The following is a 21,048-nucleotide window of genomic DNA, read 5'->3' as shown; positions in this document are numbered from 1 at the left end:
TACCCTGTGTAATAAATGCTAGGCTAGCTACCTCTACCCTGTGTAATAAACTGCTAGGCTAGCTACCTCTACCCTGTGTAATAACTGCTAGGCTAGCTACCTCTACCCTGTGTAATAACTGCTAGGCTAGCTACCTACCCTGTGTAATAACTGCTAGGCTAGCTACCTCTACCCTGTGTAATAACTGCTAGGCTAGCTACCTACCCTGTGTAATAACTGCTAGGCTAGCTACCTACCCTGTGTAATAACTGCTAGGCTAGCTACCTCTACCCTGTGTAATAACTGCTAGGGCTGTGTAATAACTGCTAGGCTAGCTCTACCCTGTGTAATAACTGCTAGGCTAGCTACCTCTACCCTGTGTAATAACTGCTAGGCTAGCTACCTCTACCCTGTGTAATAACTGCTAGGCTAGCTACCTCTACCCTGTGTAATAACTGCTAGGCTAGCTACCTCTACCCTGTGTAATAACTGCTAGGCTAGCTACCTCTACCCTGTGTAATAACTGCTAGGCTAGCTACCTCTACCCTGTGTAATAACTGCTAGGCTAGCTACCTCTACCCTGTGTAATAACTGCTAGGCTAGCTACCTCTACCCTGTGTAATAAATGTGACGGTAACATCAACAGTCTCTTGCTCCTTAAACCTTTTGGATCATGTATGTTCCTCTTCAGTTAATAATTCTCATCTACTGTATGTCTTGTAGCCTGTTGTCTGTTTACTCTATCGTGCCAACTCATTGTTATGTCTTAACACATTGACGGCAATGGAGTTGGTAAACCCACAAACAGATCTGGGGGACTAGGCCATATGTCTTGTCCACAAGAGGAAAAATACTTGTCTGTTGACTTTTATGTTTTATTGTGATGCTTCTCTTTTCTTGAATGAAGACATCAAGTGGCGGACAAACTCTGACATTTGTATTATTGTTGGGTTGTGTAATCCAGTTAATCCAGCTACAGAACACGATAGAAAGTCAAAACAACAGAACACAGTAAAGCAACGATGGAAAATACCAGTTAATCCAGCTACAGAACACAGTAAAGCAACGATAGAAAGATATCAGATAATCCAGCTACAGAACACAGTAAAACAACGATAGAAAGATACCAGTTAATCTAGCTACAGAACACAGTAAAACAACGATAGAAAGATACCAGTTAATCCAGCTACAGAACACAGTAAAGCAACGATAGAAAGATATCAGATAATCCAGCTACAGAACACAGTAAAGCAACGATAGAAAGATACCAGCTACAGAACACAGTAAAACAATGATAGAAAGATACCAGTTAATCCAGCTACAGAACACAGTAAAACAACGATAGAAAGATACCAGCTAATCCAACTACAGAACAAATTAATGTTGCGTCACAAGGCATTGGAGCTCAATCACATTATTGTTTGGTAACCACTCTCTTTCATAAATTCTGACGTGACGTTTGTGTTGCAATGGACAAATTGATCTAAAATTACAAGAATCTCAACTTTAGGTGATGAGCCCAACTAACTTTTACCAGAATTTTGTCACAACACAATGCCACAGATGTCTCAAGTTTCAGGGAGCGTGCAATTGGCATGCTGACTGCAGGAATGTCCACCAGAGCGGTTTCCAGATAATCTAATGTTAATTTCTAAACCCTAAACCGCCTCAAATGCTGTACGTTCAACCGGCCTCACAACTGCAGACCACGTGTATGGCGTCGCGTGTGCAAGCGGTTTGCTGATGTCAATGTTGTGAACAGAGTGGTGGGGTTATGGTATGGGCAGGCGTAAGCTACGGACAACGAACACAATTGCATTTTATCGATGACAATTTGAATGCAGAGATACCGTGACTAGATCCTGAGGCCCATTGTCGTGCCATTCATCTGCCGCCATCAGCTCATGTTTCAGCATGATAATGCACAGCCCCATGCCGCAAGGATCTGTACAAAATTCCGTGAAGCTGAACATATCCCAGTTCTTCCATGGCCTGCCTACTCACCAGACATGTCAGCCATTGAGCATGTGTGGGATGCTCTGGATCGACGTGTACGACAGCGTGTTCTAGTTTCCGCCAATATCCAGCAACTTCGCACAGCCATTGAAGAGGAGTGGGACGACATTCCACAAGCCACAATAAACAGCCAAATGTAGGTCACACCAGAAACTGACTGGTTTTCGGATCCACGCCCCTTCTTTTTTGTTTTGGTATCTGCAGATGCATATCTGTATTCCTAGTCATGTGACATCCATAGGTTAGGGCCTAATTTATTTATTTCAATTGACTGATTTCCTTGTATGAACTCTTGAGTAAAATCTTTGAAATTGCTGGATGTGCGTTTTATATTTTAGTTCAGGATATATAATGGTGTGTAAAGTATATGAATAGAAAAGGTGTGTACAGCACTAGTTATAAAGGATGAGCCATGACTAGAATACAGTAAATGCATATGAATTTGGTAAAACATTATGTAAACATTATGAAAGTGACCCGTGTTCAATGACTATGTACATGGGGCAGCAGTCTGGTGCAGGGTAGAGTACGGGGTTGTAGCCGATTTAGAACAGTGACTAAGGCTAGTAGTGACTATTTAACAGTCTGATGGCCTGGAGATAGAAGCAGTCTCTCATTCACAGCCTTGATGCACCTGTACTGTCTCCTCCTTCTAGATGGTAGCGGGGTGAACAGGCCGTGGCTCGGGTGGCTGAGGTCCTTGATGATCTAGATAGTAGCGGGGTGAACAGGCCGTGGCTCGGGTGGCTGAGGTCCTTGATAATCTTCTAGATGGTAATGGGGTGAACAGGCCGTGGCTCGGGTGGCTGAGGTCCTTGATGATCTTCTAGATGGTAATGGGGTGAACAGGCCGTTGCTCGGGTGGCTGAGGTCCTTGATGATCTTTGTGGCCTTCCTGTGACACCGGGTGTTATAGATGTCCTGGAGGACAGGCAGTGTGCCCTCGGTGATGCGTTGGGCTGACCGCACCCCCCTCTGGAGAGCAATGTGGTTGCGGACGGTTCTGTTGCCGTACCAGGCGGTGATACAGCCTGACAGGATGCTCTCCATTGTGCTATGGTACATACTGACAGCTACATAATGAAAGTCTAGTGGTAGATGTACATTTTCCATGGATTGGTGTTGACATCAACTAATCATTTTTTTTGTTTTTAAATCACATAAATGTATGTCCAGAATTTAGTGGTCCCTGAATGTATTACAGTTACTGGGCCCATAATTCCTCCTCCCCACCTACCTTTATTCCCAACACACACACAGTCCATGTACACACACACACACACACACACACACACACACACACACACACACACACACACACACACACACACACAGTCCATGTACACACACATACACATACACACAGTCCATGTTTACACACAGTTTGCAGATTGTCTTATAGGATAAACTACAGGGATAACGCTCTTTCTCTGCCAGTCACACACAGTGACACAACACAGGCTCCAGGGATCAAACTGTTACTGTCAGAGACGGAGAGAGAGAAGGGGAGGTAGACCTGAGCCGACAGTAAACCACTGATAACAGGTAGGTTGGCATTTTCATTTCAGGGATTAGGTAGGTTGGCAGTTTATTTCTAACATAATCATCAGCCAATTAAAACTGAATTACATTGAATGCATTTTTTAAGTGATTCATGTAAAGTGCTAACCAATCTTTCAAACTTGAAAGTATTGTCAGATATGTACAAGGTGACATAGCTGGTTCTGGTGCATGACGTGTCCATTGTAATATATTATTATTTATTATTGAGTTATTTACATAAATGTTAAGCTCTAAATGGACCGGGCTTTCTAAGTGTTTGCACTGATTTGCAAATGTTATTATCCAGAGGGGAAGTGAGTAAATAAAAACAGCTTCATATGCTCCGCTTTGTCATGTGGTTCGGCGATATGGCCTAAAAGTTCTCATCTCCATTTGTTGTTGTTGTTGTTGTTGTTGTTGTTATGCCATCTCTAAATAAGCTTTGTTTGTATAATTAAAGGTCAAATACACAGCTTTTCAAACAATCAGCAATAATCTAATGAATTCAGGGTTTGTAAAATGTATACATAGGCTAAAAATTAGCCTTCCACAACCATAAGACCTACGAACAATTACAAATAGTTTTAAACTTTTTTTTTTTTTTGCAATAATCACAGATCTGACTTTCAAGACTGTTTATGAAAATAACCTTTTTGTTACAAACACAGCCAGAACCAGGCATAATGCACATATGCTAATAATGACTAACTTCTTAAAGCAGGCGTTTATATAGAAAAGGTCTCCTAAACAATAATCTCAAGCACAAGCCCACATGCTAGTGAGTAGCCAGCTAATCTTTATTTTCCGACTTGGATCTTTCTGCAAGCTAACAAGGGAGAACAGTTGAATTCTGTCTGTCTCCAACTGTTTCAACTGCATGGTAGCCTGTCCACTTTGTCAATTGTTGAAATCTTATTTCTCAGAATGAGAACATGCCAATTCCTTGTATAATTGTATTTTATGCTTATTGCTCATTTATAAAAACACAGGTTAGACCACTAGTATAACAGTCGTTTGGCTAAAATGCTGCTAGCGGTACGTGGTACCTCAATGCCGCGTGCGACAAACTTAGTATTACTTTTCCAGAATCAATGTTCATAGATACTCCCGTTTTAGTAGTGTCTGCTCTCAATCTGAGGAGTTGAGATATAAAAAGGGGATTGGTAGAAAGATTGACATTACAATAATGTGTCACTGTGTCTTGTTGTCCATATGACCGATTCTGTTGGACCAAACCTCAAATGCAAATAGCGGGTTGAAACCATTTGTCAGAGAGGAAGATGTGATCTCTCATCGTTGTTGTGAGTGGAAGGGGCTTGTTGTGTATGGCATTGGGGGGGGGGGGGGCTTGGTGTGAGTGGCTTGGTGTGAGTAACAAGGGGAGGGGCTTGGTGTGAGTAGCAGGGGTAGGGGCTTGGTGTGAGTAACAAGGAGAGGGGCTTGGTGTGAGTAGCAGGGGTAGGGGCTTGGTGTGAGTAGCAGGGGTAGAGGCTAAACTCCCATATCTACTGGGTGAAATTCCACAGTGTGCCATCACAGCAGCAAGATTTGTGACCTGTTGCCACGAGAAAAGGGCAACCAGTGAAGAACAAACACCATTGTAAATACAACCCATATTTATGCTTATTTATTTTATCTTGTGTCCTTTAACCATCTGTACATAGTTAAAACACTGTGTATATATATATATATATATATATATATATATATAATATGACATTTGTAATGTCTTTACTGTTTTGAAACTTCTGTATGTGTAATGTTTACTGTTAATTTTTGTTGTTTTTCACTTTATATATTCACTTTGTATGTTGTCTACCTCACTTGCTTTGGCAATGTTAACACATGTTTCCCATGCCAATAAAGCCCTTGAATTGAATTGAATAGCAGGGGTAGGGGCTTGGTGTGAATAGCAGGGGTAGGGGCTTGGTGTGTGGCAGGGTGAGGGGCTTGCTGTGAGTGGCAGGGGGAGGGGCTTGCTGTGAGTTGCAGGGTGAGGGGCTTGCTGTGAGTGGCAGGAGGAGCGGCTTGGTGTGTGTGTGTAAATGGGAGGGGCTTGGTGTGTGTGTGTGTGTAAAAGGGAAGGTGCTCACAGCACAGGAGATGAGACCAAAAAGACCATGCAATTACATTACTGATAAATACTTTGAGGGAAGAAATGTACTTGCTACTATTGTGATATGGGGCGGCAGGGTAGCCTAGTGGTTAGAGCATTGGACTAGGAACCGAAAGGTTGCAAGTTCAAATCCCAGAGCTGACAAGGTACAAATCTGTCGTTCTGCCCCTGAACAGGCAGTTAATGCACAGTAGGCTGCCATTGATAATAAGAATTTGTTCTTAACTGACTTGCCTAGTTAAATAAATGTAAATGTTGTCTCACCTATGTTACGATTAATTCACTAATTGTAAGTCGCTCTGGATAAGAGTATCTCACTGTCCTCTCGCCATCCCACTAGTTACTGTCCCCTCACACTAGTTACTGTCCCCTCGCCATCACACTAGTTACTGTCCCCTCGCACTAGTTACTGTCCCCTCGCCATCATACTAGTTACTGTCCCTCCCTGATTTTATGGCTAACATACTGTAGTTAACAGGCAATATCCCCTCCGACAGGTGTTCTTATTGGTGTGTTTGTGTGACTGTACCCCCGAAATCCTCCTTGGTCCGCCGTGCACCTTGCTTACATACAGTATGTCCCTTTCTTCCGTGTGATCCCTGGATATCCCAATCAAATCCACCCAAGGCTTAATAAGTCTGCCGGGAGGCTAATAGGTTTTGAGAGGCTTAAATAGCTTGAAGAGAGGCAATGGGTTTTTGCTACAAAACAATCAAAGCTCTGCCTTAAACCCCTATCCTTGTTCCAGTGCCTCTTTGTTTCATAAGATCTATAAGAGCCTTATCCCAAGACTCCTCATGTGCTCTGAAGAAACCAACTGCCCATATTATGCATATCATTCTTTAAATACCTCACTGGAAAGCCCAAAAACACGTGTTTTAAGATGTCAGATTAAACTGATCCTTGTCAAAATAGGCCATCTGGTAAAGTGTATTCCAGATTCCACTGAGTTGTTATTTTGGGGGCTTTCACTGGGTGTTTGGGTTTTAGTCCAATTTCTTTGAAGGATAAAATTATGAAAATGTTTCTTCACCCCTTTCTTCATCAAAGATTATACGATGATTTGTAAAGTCTTCTGCTGTCATGATGAAAAATAAAACTTTAGCCAAGTGGCAGTTCACTGCTAACAATTGAGATAATGTCAGTGTTCCACAGGTTTGTTTGCCTTTTTTTGGATTCTCCATGATGTTGAGCCTCCCCCCGTTTGTGTCCCAAATTGCACCCTATTCCCTATATAGTGCACTAGTTGTAACCAGAGTCATATGGCCCCTGGTCAACAGTAGCGCACTATATAGGGTGCCATTTGGGACACAAACAAGGCCCGGAGGAGGGTGCCCCAATGTCATGGAGAATCCGAAAAAAGGCAAACAAACATGTATCTGGCAATAACCACTTTAGTGAATATTTACATAAATAAGCACAGAGATATAGGAGCTGATCGGCATACAATGTTACAAGAGGACATGTAGACTACAGTGACAGGTTTGACTGAACGACTTGCTCAGGTAGCGTTGACAACATTTTGTAATGTGTGTTATTTCCTAACACTTCCTGCAGGGATTAATTTTTCTACACCTCCATAAAATCCTCTCTCCCAGACCTCATCATGGATATTGATTCTGTGTACCAGTATTTAGGGTAAGATTTAATCATTCCATTTAACTCCTAGGATGTTCTTTTGGAAATAAGCCTATGTAAACCCACATGAAAACACCCACACACTTTTTAATCAATGTCATAAGAATGTCAAAGTATTTGCATGAAATTCTATCAATGTTATATTTCAACATAACTGATGGTGAACATCCATTTATTCTATTTGGAGAGAAAAAAAGCCATCTACGTACAGTTTTCTGTCTCATTTCAACATAGATTTCAAACACAAACCAACGATTCAGGGACTTCAAGGTTTGGTGGGCTTCAAGTGGATTTCATCTTTGTTGACAACTCAATCAAATACCAACCAAATGTAGATGTTGATGTAAGGTCTTTGCCCGGTGTGATGCTAAAGAAAAACATGACATCGGGCAAAAAAAATGATCAGCATCATATTTCATCCTACAACCTCTCACTGTGCTCTCATCTTCCCCAGTAGGGATAATCTATGGCTGTATGGCATTTCTACCTTCGTGGTTCTGTGGACGCTAGGCTGGCTGTACAGAGACAGTCTGGAAGTAGAGAACGTCAAGGAGAAGTATGTGTTTGTGACGGGCTGTGACTCTGGCTTCGGGAACTTGCTCTGTAAGAGGCTGGACCGGCGGGGGTTCAGGGTGATAGCTGGGTGTCTCACAGACAAAGGGGCTGATGATCTGAACAGGGCGACTGGGCCGCACCTGAAGACGGTTCTCCTAGACGTGACGAGCACCGCCAGTATACAGAAAGCTATGGAGTACACCAAGCAGAAGGTTGGAGATAACGGTGAGAAACCATCTGGAGTGGGGTTTATGTTACTCACTGCTAGGGCCAGGAGTTTTTTCCAACTATATTCCTGACTAGTAACTCTGTTTCCTAGCGGTAACCTATCCTGGTCTGGTCAGAGAGGCCCTAGCTGTAACCATGACTCAAATAGCAGTTGTGTCAAATAAAACCGATGCATGTGACTTGAAATACACAGTGAATCAAAAGCTGAAAACATTTGACTAAATAATAACAATATCTTCATATTTCTCTCTCTCGTCCTCCCCCTCTCCCAGGACTGTGGGGTATTGTGAACAATGCGGGGCGCTCCCTGCCCATGGGTCCCACAGAGTGGATGAGGATGGAGGACTATACCAGTACCCTGAAGGTCAACATGACGGGGGTGATAGAGATGACCCTCACCTTCCTGCCCCTCATCAAACAGGCCCAGGGGAGGATTGTCAACGTGGCCTCAGTGCTGGGTAGGGTGGCGGCTAACGGAGGGGGATACTGCATCTCTAAGTTCGCTGTGGAGTCCTTCTCAGACTGCCTCAGGTAGGCTACTATAGTTTGTTTGGATCTTTGTAAGCCCACAATGCAGGCTAATTATTCCAGCTACTATCACCACAACATATAGTAGTCATCACAAAGCTCAATTCAACCAAACCCGTATTGTGGTATTTACCTGTCTTAGATTCTTATAGTCTGCTTTAATCTACTGTATTTCACTGAGCTACAATATTCAATAATACAAAATTATACAATGTTAAAGAGCAACATAGTGTTTTTAGAGAATGTATGCCAACCAAACATTGAAGTCTACATTTTCCAAAGGAGGGATATCCACTACTTTGGGATCAAGGTGTGCATCATTGAACCAGGTTTCTTTAAGACAGCGGTTACCAGTCTGGATCCCATTGAGAGAGAGCTGCATCGCCTGTGGAACCAGCTCATACCTGAAGTAAAGGCCAGCTACGGAGACAAATACCTGGATAAGTGTAAGTAGCAGTAGTAGTAGTAGCAGCAGCAGTAGCAGTAGAAGTGGTGGTAGTAGTAGTAGTAGTAGAAGTGGTAGTGGTGGTAGTAGCAGCAGCAGTAGAAGTGGTAGTGGTGGTGGTAGTAGCAGTAGAAGTGGTAGTGGTGGTGGTAGTAGTAGAAGTGGTAGTGGTGGTAGTAGCAGTAGAAGTGGTAGTGGTGGTAGTAGCAGTAGAAGTGGTAGTGGTGGTAGTAGCAGTAGAAGTGGTAGTGGTGGTAGTAGCAGTGGTAGTGGTAGTAGTAGCAGCAGCAGTAGAAGTGATAGTGGTGGTAGTAGTAGCAGCAGTAGAAGTGGTAGTGGTGGTAGGAGCAGCAGCAGTAGAAGTGGTAGTGGTGGTAGGAGCAGCAGCAGTAGAAGTAGTAGTGGAAGTAGCAGTAGAAGTGGTAGTAGTGGTGGTAGTAGAAGTGGTAGTGGTGGTAGTAGCAGCAGCAGTAGAAGTAGTAGTGGCAGTAGCAGTAGAAGTGGTAGTGGTGGTAGGAGCAGCAGCAGTAGAAGTAGTAGTGGAAGTAGCAGTAGAAGTGGTAGTAGTGGTGGTAGTAGAAGTGGTAGTGGTGGTAGTAGCAGCAGCAGTAGAAGTAGTAGTGGCAGTAGCAGTAGAAGTGGTAGTAGTGGTGGTAGTGGTAGTGGTGGTAGTAGCAGCAGTAGAAGTGGTAGTAGCAGCAGTAGAAGTGGTAGTAGTAGTAGCAGTAGAAGTGGTAGTGGTGGTAGTAGCAGCAGTAGAAGTCGTAGTGGTGGTGGTAGTAGCAGCAGCAGTAGAAGTGGTAGTAGCAGTAGAAGTGGTAGTAGTAGTAGCAGTAGAAGTGGTAGTGGTGGTAGTAGCAGCAGTAGAAGTGGTAGTGGTGGTGGTAGTAGAAGTGGTAGTGGTGGTAGTAGCAGCAGTAGTAGAAGTGGTAGTAGGAGTAGAAGTGGTAGTGGTGGTAGTAGAAGTGGTAGAAGTGGTAGTGGTGGTCGTAGTAGCAGCAGCAGTAGAAGTGGTAGTAGCAGTAGCAGTAGAAGTGGTAGTAGTGGTGGTAGTAGTAGCAGCAGCAGTAGAAGTGGTAGTAGTAGTAGCAGTAGAAGTGGTAGTGGTGGTAGTAGTAGCAGTAGAAGTGGTAGTGGTGGTAGTAGCAGCAGTAGAAGTGGTAGTGGTGGTAGTAGCAGGAGTAGAAGTGGTAGTGTCGGTAGTAGTAGCAGTAGAAGTGGTAGTAGCAGCAGTAGAAGTGGTGGTGGTAGTAGCAGCAGCAGTAGAAGTGGTAGTGGTGGTAGCAGCAGCAGTAGAAGTGGTAGTAGTGGTGGTAGTAGTAGCAGTAGAAGTAGTGGTGGTAGTAGCAGTAGAAGTGGTAGTAGTGGTGGTAGTAGTAGCAGCAGCAGTAGAAGTGGTAGTAGCAGTAGCAGTAGAAGTGGTAGTAGTGGTGGTAGTAGTAGCAGCAGCAGTAGAAGTGGTAGTGGTGGTAGTAGCAGCAGCAGTAGAAGTGGTAGTAGTAGTAGTAGTAGTAGTAGTAGCAGTAGAAGTGGTAGTAGCAGTAGAAGTGGTAGTAGTAGTAGCAGAGGAAGTGGTAGTAGTAGTAGCAGTAGAAGTGGTAGTAGTAGTAGCAGTAGAAGTGGTAGTAGTAGTAGTAGCAGTAGAAGGGGTAGTAGTAGTAGCAGTAGTAGTAGTAGTAGCAGTAGAAGTGGCAGTGGTAGTAGCAGTAGAAGAGGTAGTAGTAGTAGCAGTAGAAGTGGTAGTAGTCATAGCAGTAGTAGTAGTAGCAGTAGAAGTGGTAGTAGTAGTAGCAGAAGAAGTGGTAGTAGCAGCAGCAGTAGAAGTGGTAGTAGTAGTAGTAGTAGTAGCAGTAGAAGTGGTAGTAGTAGTAGCAGTAGAAGTGGTAGTAGTAGTAGCAGTAGAAGTGGTAGTAGTCATAGCAGTAGTAGTAGTAGCAGTAGAAGTGGTAGTAGTAGTAGCAGAAGAAGTGGTAGTAGCAGCAGCAGTAGAAGTGGTAGTAGTAGTAGTAGTAGTAGCAGTAGAAGTGGTAGTAGTAGTAGCAGTAGAAGTGGTAGTAGTAGTAGCGGTAGAAGTGGTAGTAGTAGTAGCAGTAGAAGTGATAGTAGTAGTAGAAGTAGAAGTGGTAGTAGTAGTAGTAGTAGCAGAAGAGGTGGTAGTAGTAGTAGCAGTAGAAGTGGTAGTGTTGGTAGTAGTAGCAGTAGAAGTGGTAGTAGCAGCAGTAGAAGTGGTGGTGGTAGTAGCAGCAGCAGTAGAAGTGGTAGTGGTGGTAGCAGCAGCAGTAGAAGTGGTAGTAGTAGTAGTAGTAGTAGCAGTAGAAGTGGTAGTAGTAGTAGCAGTAGAAGTGGTAGTAGTAGTAGCAGTAGAAGTGGTAGTAGTAGTAGCAGTAGAAGTGGTAGTAGTAGTAGCAGTAGAAGTGGTAGTAGTAGTAGTAGCAGAAGATGTGGTAGTAGTAGTAGCAGTAGAAGTGGTAGTAGTAGTAGTAGTAGCAGTGGTGGTAGTAGTAGTGGTGGTAGTAGTAGTAGTAGTAGCAGTAGAAGGGGTAGTAGTAGTAGTAGTAGTAGTAGCAGCAGTAGAAGTGGCAGTGGTGGTAGTAGCAGCAGTAGAAGTGGTAGTAGTCATAGCAGTAGAAGTGGTAGTAGTAGCAGCAGTAGAAGTGGTAGCAGAAGAAGCGGTAGTAGTAGACGTGGTAGCAGTAGAAGTGGTAGTAGTAGAAGTGGTAGCAGTAGAAGTGGTAGTAGTAGCAGCAGTAGAAGTGGTAGCAGTAGAAGTGGTAGTAGTAGTAGCAGTAGAAGTGGTAGTAGTAGTAGCAGAAGAAGTGGTAGTAGCAGCAGCAGTAGAAGTGGTAGTAGTAGTAGTAGTAGTAGCAGTAGAAGTGGTAGTAGTAGTAGCAGTAGAAGTGGTAGTAGTAGTAGCGGTAGAAGTGGTAGTAGTAGTAGCAGTAGAAGTGATAGTAGTAGTAGAAGTAGAAGTGGTAGTAGTAGTAGTAGTAGCAGAAGAGGTGGTAGTAGTAGTAGCAGTAGAAGTGGTAGTGTTGGTAGTAGTAGCAGTAGAAGTGGTAGTAGCAGCAGTAGAAGTGGTGGTGGTAGTAGCAGCAGCAGTAGAAGTGGTAGTGGTGGTAGCAGCAGCAGTAGAAGTGGTAGTAGTAGTAGTAGTAGTAGCAGTAGAAGTGGTAGTAGTAGTAGCAGTAGAAGTGGTAGTAGTAGTAGCAGTAGAAGTGGTAGTAGTAGTAGCAGTAGAAGTGGTAGTAGTAGTAGCAGTAGAAGTGGTAGTAGTAGTAGTAGCAGAAGATGTGGTAGTAGTAGTAGCAGTAGAAGTGGTAGTAGTAGTAGTAGTAGCAGTGGTGGTAGTAGTAGTGGTGGTAGTAGTAGTTGTAGTAGCAGTAGAAGGGGTAGTAGTAGTAGTAGTAGTAGTAGTAGCAGTAGAAGTGGCAGTGGTGGTAGTAGCAGCAGTAGAAGTGGTAGTAGTCATAGCAGTAGAAGTGGTAGTAGTAGCAGCAGTAGAAGTGGTAGCAGAAGAAGCGGTAGTAGTAGACGTGGTAGCAGTAGAAGTGGTAGTAGTAGAAGTGGTAGCAGTAGAAGTGGTAGTAGTAGCAGCAGTAGAAGTGGTAGCAGTAGAAGTGGTAGTAGTAGTAGCAGTAGAAGTGGTAGTAGTAGTAGCAGAAGAAGTGGTAGTAGTAGTATTAGTAGAAGTGGTAGTAGTAGTAGTAGCAGAAGAAGTGGTAGTAGTAGTAGCAGTAGAAGTGGTAGTAGTAGTAGCAGAAGAAGTGGTTGTAGTAGTAGCAGTAGAAGTGGTAGTTGTAGTAGCAGTAGAAGTGGTAGTAGTAGTAGCAGTAGAAGTGGTAGTAGTAGCAGTAGAAGTGGTAGTAGTAGTAGTAGCAGAAGAAGTGGTAGTAGTAGTAGCAGTAGAAGTGGTAGTAGTAGTAGCAGTAGAAGTGGTAGTAGTAGTAGCAGTAGAAGTGGTAGTAGCAGTAGCAGTAGAAGTGGTAGTAGTAGTAGCAGTAGTAGTAGTAGCAGAAGAAGTGGTAGTAGTAGTAGCAGTAGAAGGGGTAGTAGTAGTAGCAGTAGTAGTAGTAGTAGCAGTAGAAGTGGCAGTGGTAGTAGCAGTAGAAGTGGTAGTAGTAGTAGCAGTAGAAGTGGTAGTAGTCATAGCAGTAGTAGTAGTAGCAGTAGAAGTGGTAGTAGTAGTAGCAGAAGAAGTGGTAGTAGCAGCAGCAGTAGAAGTGGTAGTAGTAGTAGTAGTAGTAGCAGTAGAAGTGGTAGTAGTAGTAGCAGTAGAAGTGGTAGTAGTAGAAGTGGTAGTAGTAGTAGCAGTAGAAGTGATAGTAGTAGTAGAAGTAGAAGTGGTAGTAGTAGTAGTAGTAGCAGAAGAGGTGGTAGTAGTAGTAGCAGTAGAAGTGGTAGTGTTGGTAGTAGTAGCAGTAGAAGTGGTAGTAGCAGCAGTAGAAGTGGTGGTGGTAGTAGCAGCAGCAGTAGAAGTGGTAGTGGTGGTAGCAGCAGCAGTAGAAGTGGTAGTAGTGGTGGTGGTAGTAGTAGCAGCAGCAGTAGAAGTGGTAGTAGCAGTAGCAGTAGAAGTGGTAGTAGTGGTGGTAGTAGTAGCAGCAGCAGTAGAAGTGGTAGTGGTGGTAGTAGCAGCAGCAGTAGAAGTGGTAGTAGTAGTAGTAGTAGTAGCAGTAGAAGTGGTAGTAGTAGTAGCAGTAGAAGTGGTAGTAGTAGTAGCAGTAGAAGTGGTAATAGTAGTAGCAGTAGAAGTGGTAGTAGTAGTAGCAGAGCAGTAGAAGTGGTAGTAGTAGTAGTAGCAGAAGATGTGGTAGTAGTAGTAGCAGTAGAAGTGGTAGTAGTAGTAGTAGTAGCAGTGGTAGTAGTAGTGGTAGTAGTAGTAGTAGTAGCAGTAGAAGGGGTAGTAGTAGTAGTAGTAGTAGTAGCAGTAGAAGTGGCAGTGGTGGTAGTAGCAGCAGTAGAAGTGGTAGTAGTCATAGCAGTAGAAGTGGTAGTAGTAGCAGCAGTAGAAGTGGTAGCAGAAGAAGCGGTAGTAGTAGACGTGGTAGCAGTAGAAGTGGTAGTAGTAGAAGTGGTAGCAGTAGAAGTGGTAGTAGTAGCAGCAGTAGATGTGGTAGCAGTAGAAGTGGTAGTAGTAGTAGCAGTAGAAGTGGTAGTAGTAGTAGCAGAAGTGGTAGTAGTAGTAGCAGTAGAAGTGGTAGTAGTAGCAGTAGAAGTGGTAGTAGTAGCAGTAGAAGTGGTAGTAGTAGTATTAGTAGAAGTGGTAGTAGTAGTAGTAGCAGAAGAAGTGGTAGTAGTAGTAGCAGTAGAAGTGGTAGTAGTAGTAGCAGAAGAAGTGGTAGTAGTAGTAGCAGTAGAAGTGGTTGTTGTAGTAGCAGTAGAAGTGGTAGTAGTAGTAGCAGTAGAAGTGGTAGTAGTAGTAGTAGAAGTGGTAGTAGTAGTAGTAGCAGAAGAAGTGGTAGTAGTAGTAGCAGTAGAAGTGGTAGTAGTAGTAGCAGTAGAAGTGGTAGTAGTAGTAGCAGTAGAAGTGGTAGTAGTAGTAGCAGTAGAAGTGGTAGTAGTAGTAGCAGTAGTAGTAGTAGTAGTAGTAGTAGTAGTAGCAGTAGAAGTGGTAGTAGTAGTAGCAGTAGAAGTGGTAGTAGTAGTAGCAGAAGAAGTGGTAGTAGTAGTAGCAGAAGAAGTGGTAGTAGTAGTAGTAGTAGCAGTAGAAGTGGTAGTAGTAGTAGTAGAAGTGTTACTAGTAGTAGCAGTAGAAGTAGTAGTAGTAGAAGAAGTGGTAGTAGTAGTAGAAGTGGTAGTAGTAGTAGTAGAAGTGGTAGTAGTAGTAGTAGCAGAAGAAGTGGTAGTAGTAGTAGCAGAAGAAGTGGTAGTAGTAGTAGTAGTAGTAGTAGTAGTAGAAGTGGTAGTAGTAGTAGTAGAAGTGGTAGTAGTAGTAGCAGAAGAAGTGGTAGTAGTAGTAGCAGTAGAAGTGGTAGTAGTAGTAGCAGTAGAAATGGTAGTAGTAGTAGTGGTACTAGTAGTAGCAGTAGCAGTAGAAGTGGTACTAGTAGTAGCAGTAGAAGTGGTAGTAGTAGTAGCAGTAGAAATGGTAGTAGTAGTAGTGGTACTAGTAGCAGTAGAAGTGGTAGTAGTAGTAGTAGTAGCAGTAGAAGTGGTAGTAGTAGTAGCAGTAGAAATGGTAGTAGTAGTAGTGGTACTAGTAGTAGCAGTAGAAGTGGTAGTAGTAGTAGCAGAAGAAGTGGTAGTAGTAGTAGCAGTAGAAGTGGTAGTAGTAGTAGCAGAAGAAGTGGTAGTAGTAGTAGCAGAAGAAGTGGTAGTAGTAGTAGCAGAAGAAGTGGTAGTAGTAGTAGCAGTAGAAGTGGTAGTAGTGGTAGTAGTAGCAGTAGTAGTGGTAGTAGTAGTAGTAGAAGTGGTAGTAGTAGTAGCAGTAGTAGTGAAGTGGAGTAGTAGTAGTAGCAGTAGAAGTGGTAGTAGTAGTAGTAGTAGTAGAAGTGGTAGTAGTAGTAGCAGCAGTAGAAGTAGTAGTAGTAGCAGTAGAAGTGGTAGTAGTAGTAGTAGTAGTAGCAGTAGAAGTGGTAGTAGTAGTAGTAGTAGCAGTAGAAGTGGTAGTAGTAGTAGTAGTAGAAGTGGTAGTAGTAGTAGCAGTAGTAGTAGTAGTAGCAGTAGTAGTAGTAGTAGTAGTAGTAGCAGTAGAAGTGGTAGTAGTAGTAGCAGTAGAAGTGGTAGTAGTAGTAGCAGTAGAAGTGGTAGTAGTAGTAGCAGTAGAAGTGGTAGTAGTAGTAGCAGTAGTGGTAGTAGTAGTAGTAGTAGAAGTGGTAGTAGTAGCAGCAGTAGTAGTAGTAGCAGTAGAAGTGGTAGTAGTACTAGCAGTAGAAGTGGTAGTAGTAGTAGCAGAAGAAGTGGTAGTAGTAGTAGCAGTAGAAGTGGTAGTAGTAGTAGCAGTAGAAGTGGTAGTAGTACTAGCAGTAGAAGTGGTAGTAGTAGTAGCAGAAGTGGTAGTAGTAGTAGCAGTAGTAGTAGTAGTAGTAGAAGTGGTAGTAGTAGTAGTAGTAGAAGTGGTAGTAGTAGTAGCAGAAGAAGTGGTAGTAGTAGTAGTAGTAGCAGTAGAAATGGTAGTAGTAGTAGTAGTAGCAGTAGAAGTGGTACTAGTAGTAGCAGTAGCAGTAGAAGTGGTACTAGTAGTAGCAGTAGAAGTGGTAGTAGTAGTAGCAGAAGAAGTGGTAGTAGTAGTAGCAGAAGAAGTGGTAGTAGTAGTAGCAGAATAAGTGGTAGTAGTAGTAGCAGTAGAAGTGGTAGTAATAGTAGCAGTAGAAGTGGTAGTAGTAGTAGCAGCAGTAGAAGTGGTAGTAGTAGTAGCAGCAGTAGAAGTGGTAGTAGTAGTAGCAGCATTAGAAGTGGTAGTAGTAGTAGCAGAAGTGGTAGTAAGTAGCAGTAGAAGTAGTAGTAGTAGTAGAAGTGGTAGTAGTTGTAGCAGAAGAAGTGGTAGTAGTAGTAGTAGTTGCAGTAGAAGTGGTAGTAGTAGAAGTGGTGGTAGTAGTAGTAGTAGAGTAGTAGTAGAAGTGGTACTAGTAGTAGCAGTAGAAGTGGTAGTAGAAGAAGAATTGGTAGTAGAAGTGGTAGCAGAAGAAGTGGTAGTAGTAGTGGTAGCAGAAGAAGTGGTAGTAGTAGTAGCAGTAGAAGTGGTAGTAGTAGTAGCAGTAGAAGTGGTAGTAGTAGTAGCAGAAGAAGTGGTAGTAGTAGTAGCAGTAGAAGTGGTAGTAGTAGTAGCAGTAGAAGTGGTAGTAGTAGTAGCAGTAGAAGTGGTAGTAGTAGTAGCAGTAGAAGTGGTAGTGGTGTTAGTGGAAGTGGTAGTGGTAGTAGTAGCAGAAGAAGAAGGTCATCTGTCGGATGAGACGTTGGAATAAACCATGGTCCAGTCTTTCACACACAGGGTTAAAACCAGGAGTTGGAACCGGTTCAGGGAACAGAACCCCATTTTTGGGGGGAGGAAGCAAATCAGAACTGGGGATGACGAAAGTTATCTCTATACTGTTATGGAACAGAACAATTATTTAAAAGCGTGGAAACCAGTTAATGTTCTTTGATAATAATATTTTTTTTTGGGGGGGGGTGGTTATATTTGAAAGTAATGTCAAGCTAAATGAAAAAAAAAAAACTTTTAACGATTTCAGGAGGTTTAAAAAAAAGAACAGAAAATAACAATAGAAACTGGTCCAGAACTTTATTTTACTGGTCGGAACAGTGGAATGGAATGAACAAAAATTATTATAGTTCTGTTCAGAATGAAACGATTGGAAAATAATTTGTTCCAACCCCTGGTTAAAACCTCTAGTCTTGTTTAAGTGTCAATGGAATTTGCTGCTAAATCTCATTAGTAGAAAATCCCATTGCCATTTGTCTCACGACCATCCTGGCTATCATGCTACATCCAGTTTATCATCCAATTGGTTTCTGGCTTCAACCCCTCTCCTCTTCACTTTTCTTTTTTCCTCTGCTCTCCTCTGTCGTCCTCCCATTGGCCGTACAAATTCCTAACAGTTTTAACAATATCCTCTTCCGATCCAGACATCCAGATCCAAAGGTTGATCATGAATGCATCTTGTGACTCTGACCTGAGTAAAGTGACTAACTGCATGGAGCATGCCTTGATGTCTTCCTACCCCCGAACCCGCTACAGTGCCGGCTGGGACGCCAAGTTTGGATGGATCCCTCTCTCTTACATGCCATCCTGTGTCATCGATATTGGGCTGAAACTGGTGATGCCACGTCCTGCTAAGAGTGTGTAGAGTTGCATTTAAAATAGTTAATACAATACATAATGCAATACAATCCTATACTAAACAACAAAAAAAACAGTATATTGTTTTGAGTTTTAAATGTACAGAAACTTAATTCAATGCATTTCTTTACAGGCCTACTGTCGGTGTTTTGAAGCTAGATTATTTCCTAGAGTTATGAAAGAAAACAGCATGGAATATTTGAATAGTTATGTTTGGGAACATACTGTGCCTTTTTTGTCACCATTATTTATGTTGCTTTACTTTCAAGCAATATTTAAAGTTTTACAGGCAAAAGCTTTATTACCTACAACAAGCAGTTTGAACATCATTCAATAAGGCTGGAAGAACTGATGTCCATTATATGAACACAAATAATAAAATGAGACCAATTCATGATTTTTAAAGCTCATCGTCTCATTGTCAGCCTGTTAGGATTTCTCCCTACTGTGAGTTGGTCAAAGTATTTCAAAACATAGCCTATAGGAACCATCTATTGTACGGATGTTTTGTCGGAGCAAGTCTCTGGAGCCATGAGCCAGAGAGCGTATTAAATCCTGCTGTATAGTCACTGCGGTCAGCAGGGTAACCTAGTGGTTAGAGCGTTGGACTACTAACCGGAAGGTTGCAAGTTCAAACCCCCGAGCTGACAAGGTACAAATCTGTCGTTCTGCCCCTGAACAGGCAGTTAACCCACTGTTCCTAGGCCGTCATTGAAAATAATTATTTGTTCTTAACTGACTTGCCTAGTTAAATAAAATATTGGTCTGTTGATTTAACCAAACAGTTCATCGTACAGTATGTCTGCTCTGCTCTGTAGCCTCTGCCTAAATCGGTTCATTATAAACAAAGTGAAATGTTGGTTAATGGTGCAGATACTTGAGTATTTGAATACATTATATATTTGGCATCAAACCTTGTGTTTGTCATCTGCCAGAATATGCCATGTCTTCAAGCTTGATTGTACAGTACTTTCCCATTGGTCGCTCTGCTGACTGAACTGGAGTGTGTACCTCGTACATTTTTCAATCACCCACATGAGAACAGTATGTCCTACAAACCAATTAGTAGATGGGAGAGGCAGGACTTGCAGCTCAACAAGCATCTAAAATAGAACCAAAGTTAATGGATATACTTACAAGATACACATCGCTCCGCCCTAACAATGGGAGTCGTTGTCCACAGTGTCAGGGCGGGCTGTCTAGCCGCCTATCCTTTCTCTGGATTGGTGCATACATCTCCTTATTGTAATCATCTTTTGAATATTCGATGAGGGTTGGTGACGACAACCGCCTGTCTTCAATGGAGAGAGACACTAGAAGTTGTCCTACTTATATTAGTAAACTCGTAACGACATAAGCATTACGAAACTTATATTGGCTTAAAACAACCTCAAATAGCAAATATATATTTTTGGAATGACCAAATTTGACACTCATTGACCTCCATACAAAAGTCCTTGCTTAGTGGGCGAAACAACGAAATAACGCCACCTGCTGGATGGAGACATATTTTCCGCCGAATTGCGCCTCTCTTCCTCATTGATAGAACAAGTTGTACTTTAGCGTCTGTCAATACGGACCACGTTGAAGCTCGCTAGCAGTTTGGATGAAATGAGTGAATAACATGTACGTGTAAATTAGTAATGGGAAGTTCGGTTCTTTTTAATAACTAAGATCTGTTCGACTCCTTCAGTAAAAATAACGAATATTCTGATTGACTAATTTCGTTTATTTGAGTCAGTAATGTCAAAAGCATGCAGACTTGTATGTTTTTGGTTCTACAAAGCTGTGTCCATAAAAAGCATGCAGATACTGTATGTTTTTGGTTCTACAAAGCTGTGCCCGGATGTTTTGTCGGAGCAAGTCTCTGGAGCCATGAGCCAGAGAGCGTATTAAATCCTGCTGTATAGTCACTGCGGTCAGCAGGTCAGACGAACGACAAAATTAACGAGTCACTCAGGAAAAAAATGATTCATGACTCTCGATTTAGTAAAAGGAGTCGTTCAAAAATACAAAATCTTTCGCGAACAGCAGATCAGTAGCGTACATTTCTGTTTGCAACGCTCCGGCACGCAACGCGGTTTGGTCCACGGGTGCAGAGCGCTTGATTTGCCCGTTTTGACTACCTGTTTAAGAGCGTAGTTAAAACTACAAATGTCTGAGTATTCCATGCAAAACAAATAACACATTTAGCTCTATCAGTTAAACTATCTACATAACCTAATAATCCCCAGTTTACAATTGGTTCATTCATCCCCCTCCTCTCCTCTGTAACTATTCCCCAGGTCGTTGCTGTAAATGACAACGTGTTCTCGGTCAATTTACCTGGTAAAATAACGAATAAATAAAAAATAAAACAAATGATCAGCATTTGCCGATGTAACGTTACTGTTGGCGGATAATGTGTTCACTTTACAAGCTACCGGTAGAAACGTTGTACAGTTGGCTTAACAGTGGTAAGTAGACCTAATGCACTTTTTCTACAATCAACGTAGGCCTACCTAGCGAAGTTAGCTAACGTTTCCCCCTTTCAACATTGATTAACATTGATTTTAGTAGCATTTAAGAATTGCTGCAGACATACATGATAGCCTACATTGACTGATGGACCACGTCTAATTTGCTTGATAGTTAGATAGCTAATAATAGATCATGTTAATATGGCTAGTTAACAAGATAACTTTCAGGGTATAAACTAGATGGCTATATCCAGATATTGTTTGATTTGCTTTCCATATACTGTAGTGGTGATGACAGTAGTCCGACTGACAACTTTACCAGGAGAACTTACCAAGCTCTTTCTGAAAGTCTAATATCTGATGAAGCAAGATGAATTACACATATTGTTTGCTTAGCGTTACATGACAAATGGAAAAAATTATCAGTTGAAGTTTACATATCATGAAAAGCATGCAGTTATTTACTGTATCACTCAGATGTTCTGACTATGCTCTTCAACTTGATAATATTAAAACCAAATAGTTCTAAACACTTATATTTATAACATTATCATTTGAAAAGGGCACTGTAGTTGTTGTCAATGGTTTTAGCGGACCTGGGGGTTTCCTTGCTCCCCAGCAGCCAAGTTGACCTGCTATAAATACACACTCCGACGTCATCGGCGCAGTTTTCCTCTTGTGCGCTCATGACAAGTTTCGAACGCGAGAACGAGATTGCTGCCTAGATACCTGTAGTCGGTTGACCAGAACGGATTTATCAGACTAA

At 42.3% G+C, this 21,048-nt stretch overlaps 1 protein-coding gene across 2 annotated transcripts; it reads left to right on the top strand.

Moving 5' to 3' along the window:
* Positions 1 to 3,409: 3,409 nt before the first annotated feature.
* Positions 3,410 to 18,231, top strand: LOC124018490 (retinol dehydrogenase 7-like). Of its 2 annotated transcripts, none has more exons than XM_046333828.1 (6): positions 3,410 to 3,540; positions 7,211 to 7,291; positions 7,749 to 8,071; positions 8,347 to 8,605; positions 8,885 to 9,048; positions 17,610 to 18,231. In XM_046333828.1, the coding sequence occupies exons 2-6, from the start codon at positions 7,260 to 7,262 to the stop codon at positions 17,828 to 17,830; spliced, it is 999 nt and encodes a 332-aa protein (XP_046189784.1). In that variant the 5' UTR covers positions 3,410 to 3,540; positions 7,211 to 7,259; the 3' UTR covers positions 17,831 to 18,231. The 2 variants fall into 2 exon arrangements, with proteins under 2 accessions (XP_046189784.1, XP_046189777.1); XM_046333821.1 differs by having other exon boundaries at positions 7,746 to 8,071.
* The last annotated feature ends 2,817 nt before the right edge of the window (positions 18,232 to 21,048 follow it).

Source organism: Oncorhynchus gorbuscha, linkage group LG03, assembly GCF_021184085.1.
Source record: "Oncorhynchus gorbuscha isolate QuinsamMale2020 ecotype Even-year linkage group LG03, OgorEven_v1.0, whole genome shotgun sequence".
In the NCBI taxonomy this organism is placed as follows: Eukaryota; Metazoa; Chordata; class Actinopteri; order Salmoniformes; family Salmonidae; genus Oncorhynchus; species Oncorhynchus gorbuscha.
The sequence above is the reverse complement of the archived record's forward strand: the minus strand, read 5'-3'. Positions and strand labels throughout refer to the sequence as shown.

What these genes read in the sequence shown, in the direction of transcription:
- LOC124018490 (XM_046333821.1), top strand. Translation starts at nt 7,260, where the DNA reads ATGGATATTGATTCTGTGTACCAGTATTTAGG. An exon ending in GCAGAAGGTTGGAGATAACG is followed by an intron (nt 8,072 to 8,346) that starts GTGAGAAACCAT and finishes CCCCTCTCCCAG; the next exon opens with GACTGTGGGGTATTGTGAAC. An exon ending in TCCTTCTCAGACTGCCTCAG is followed by an intron (nt 8,606 to 8,884) that starts GTAGGCTACTAT and finishes CATTTTCCAAAG; the next exon opens with GAGGGATATCCACTACTTTG.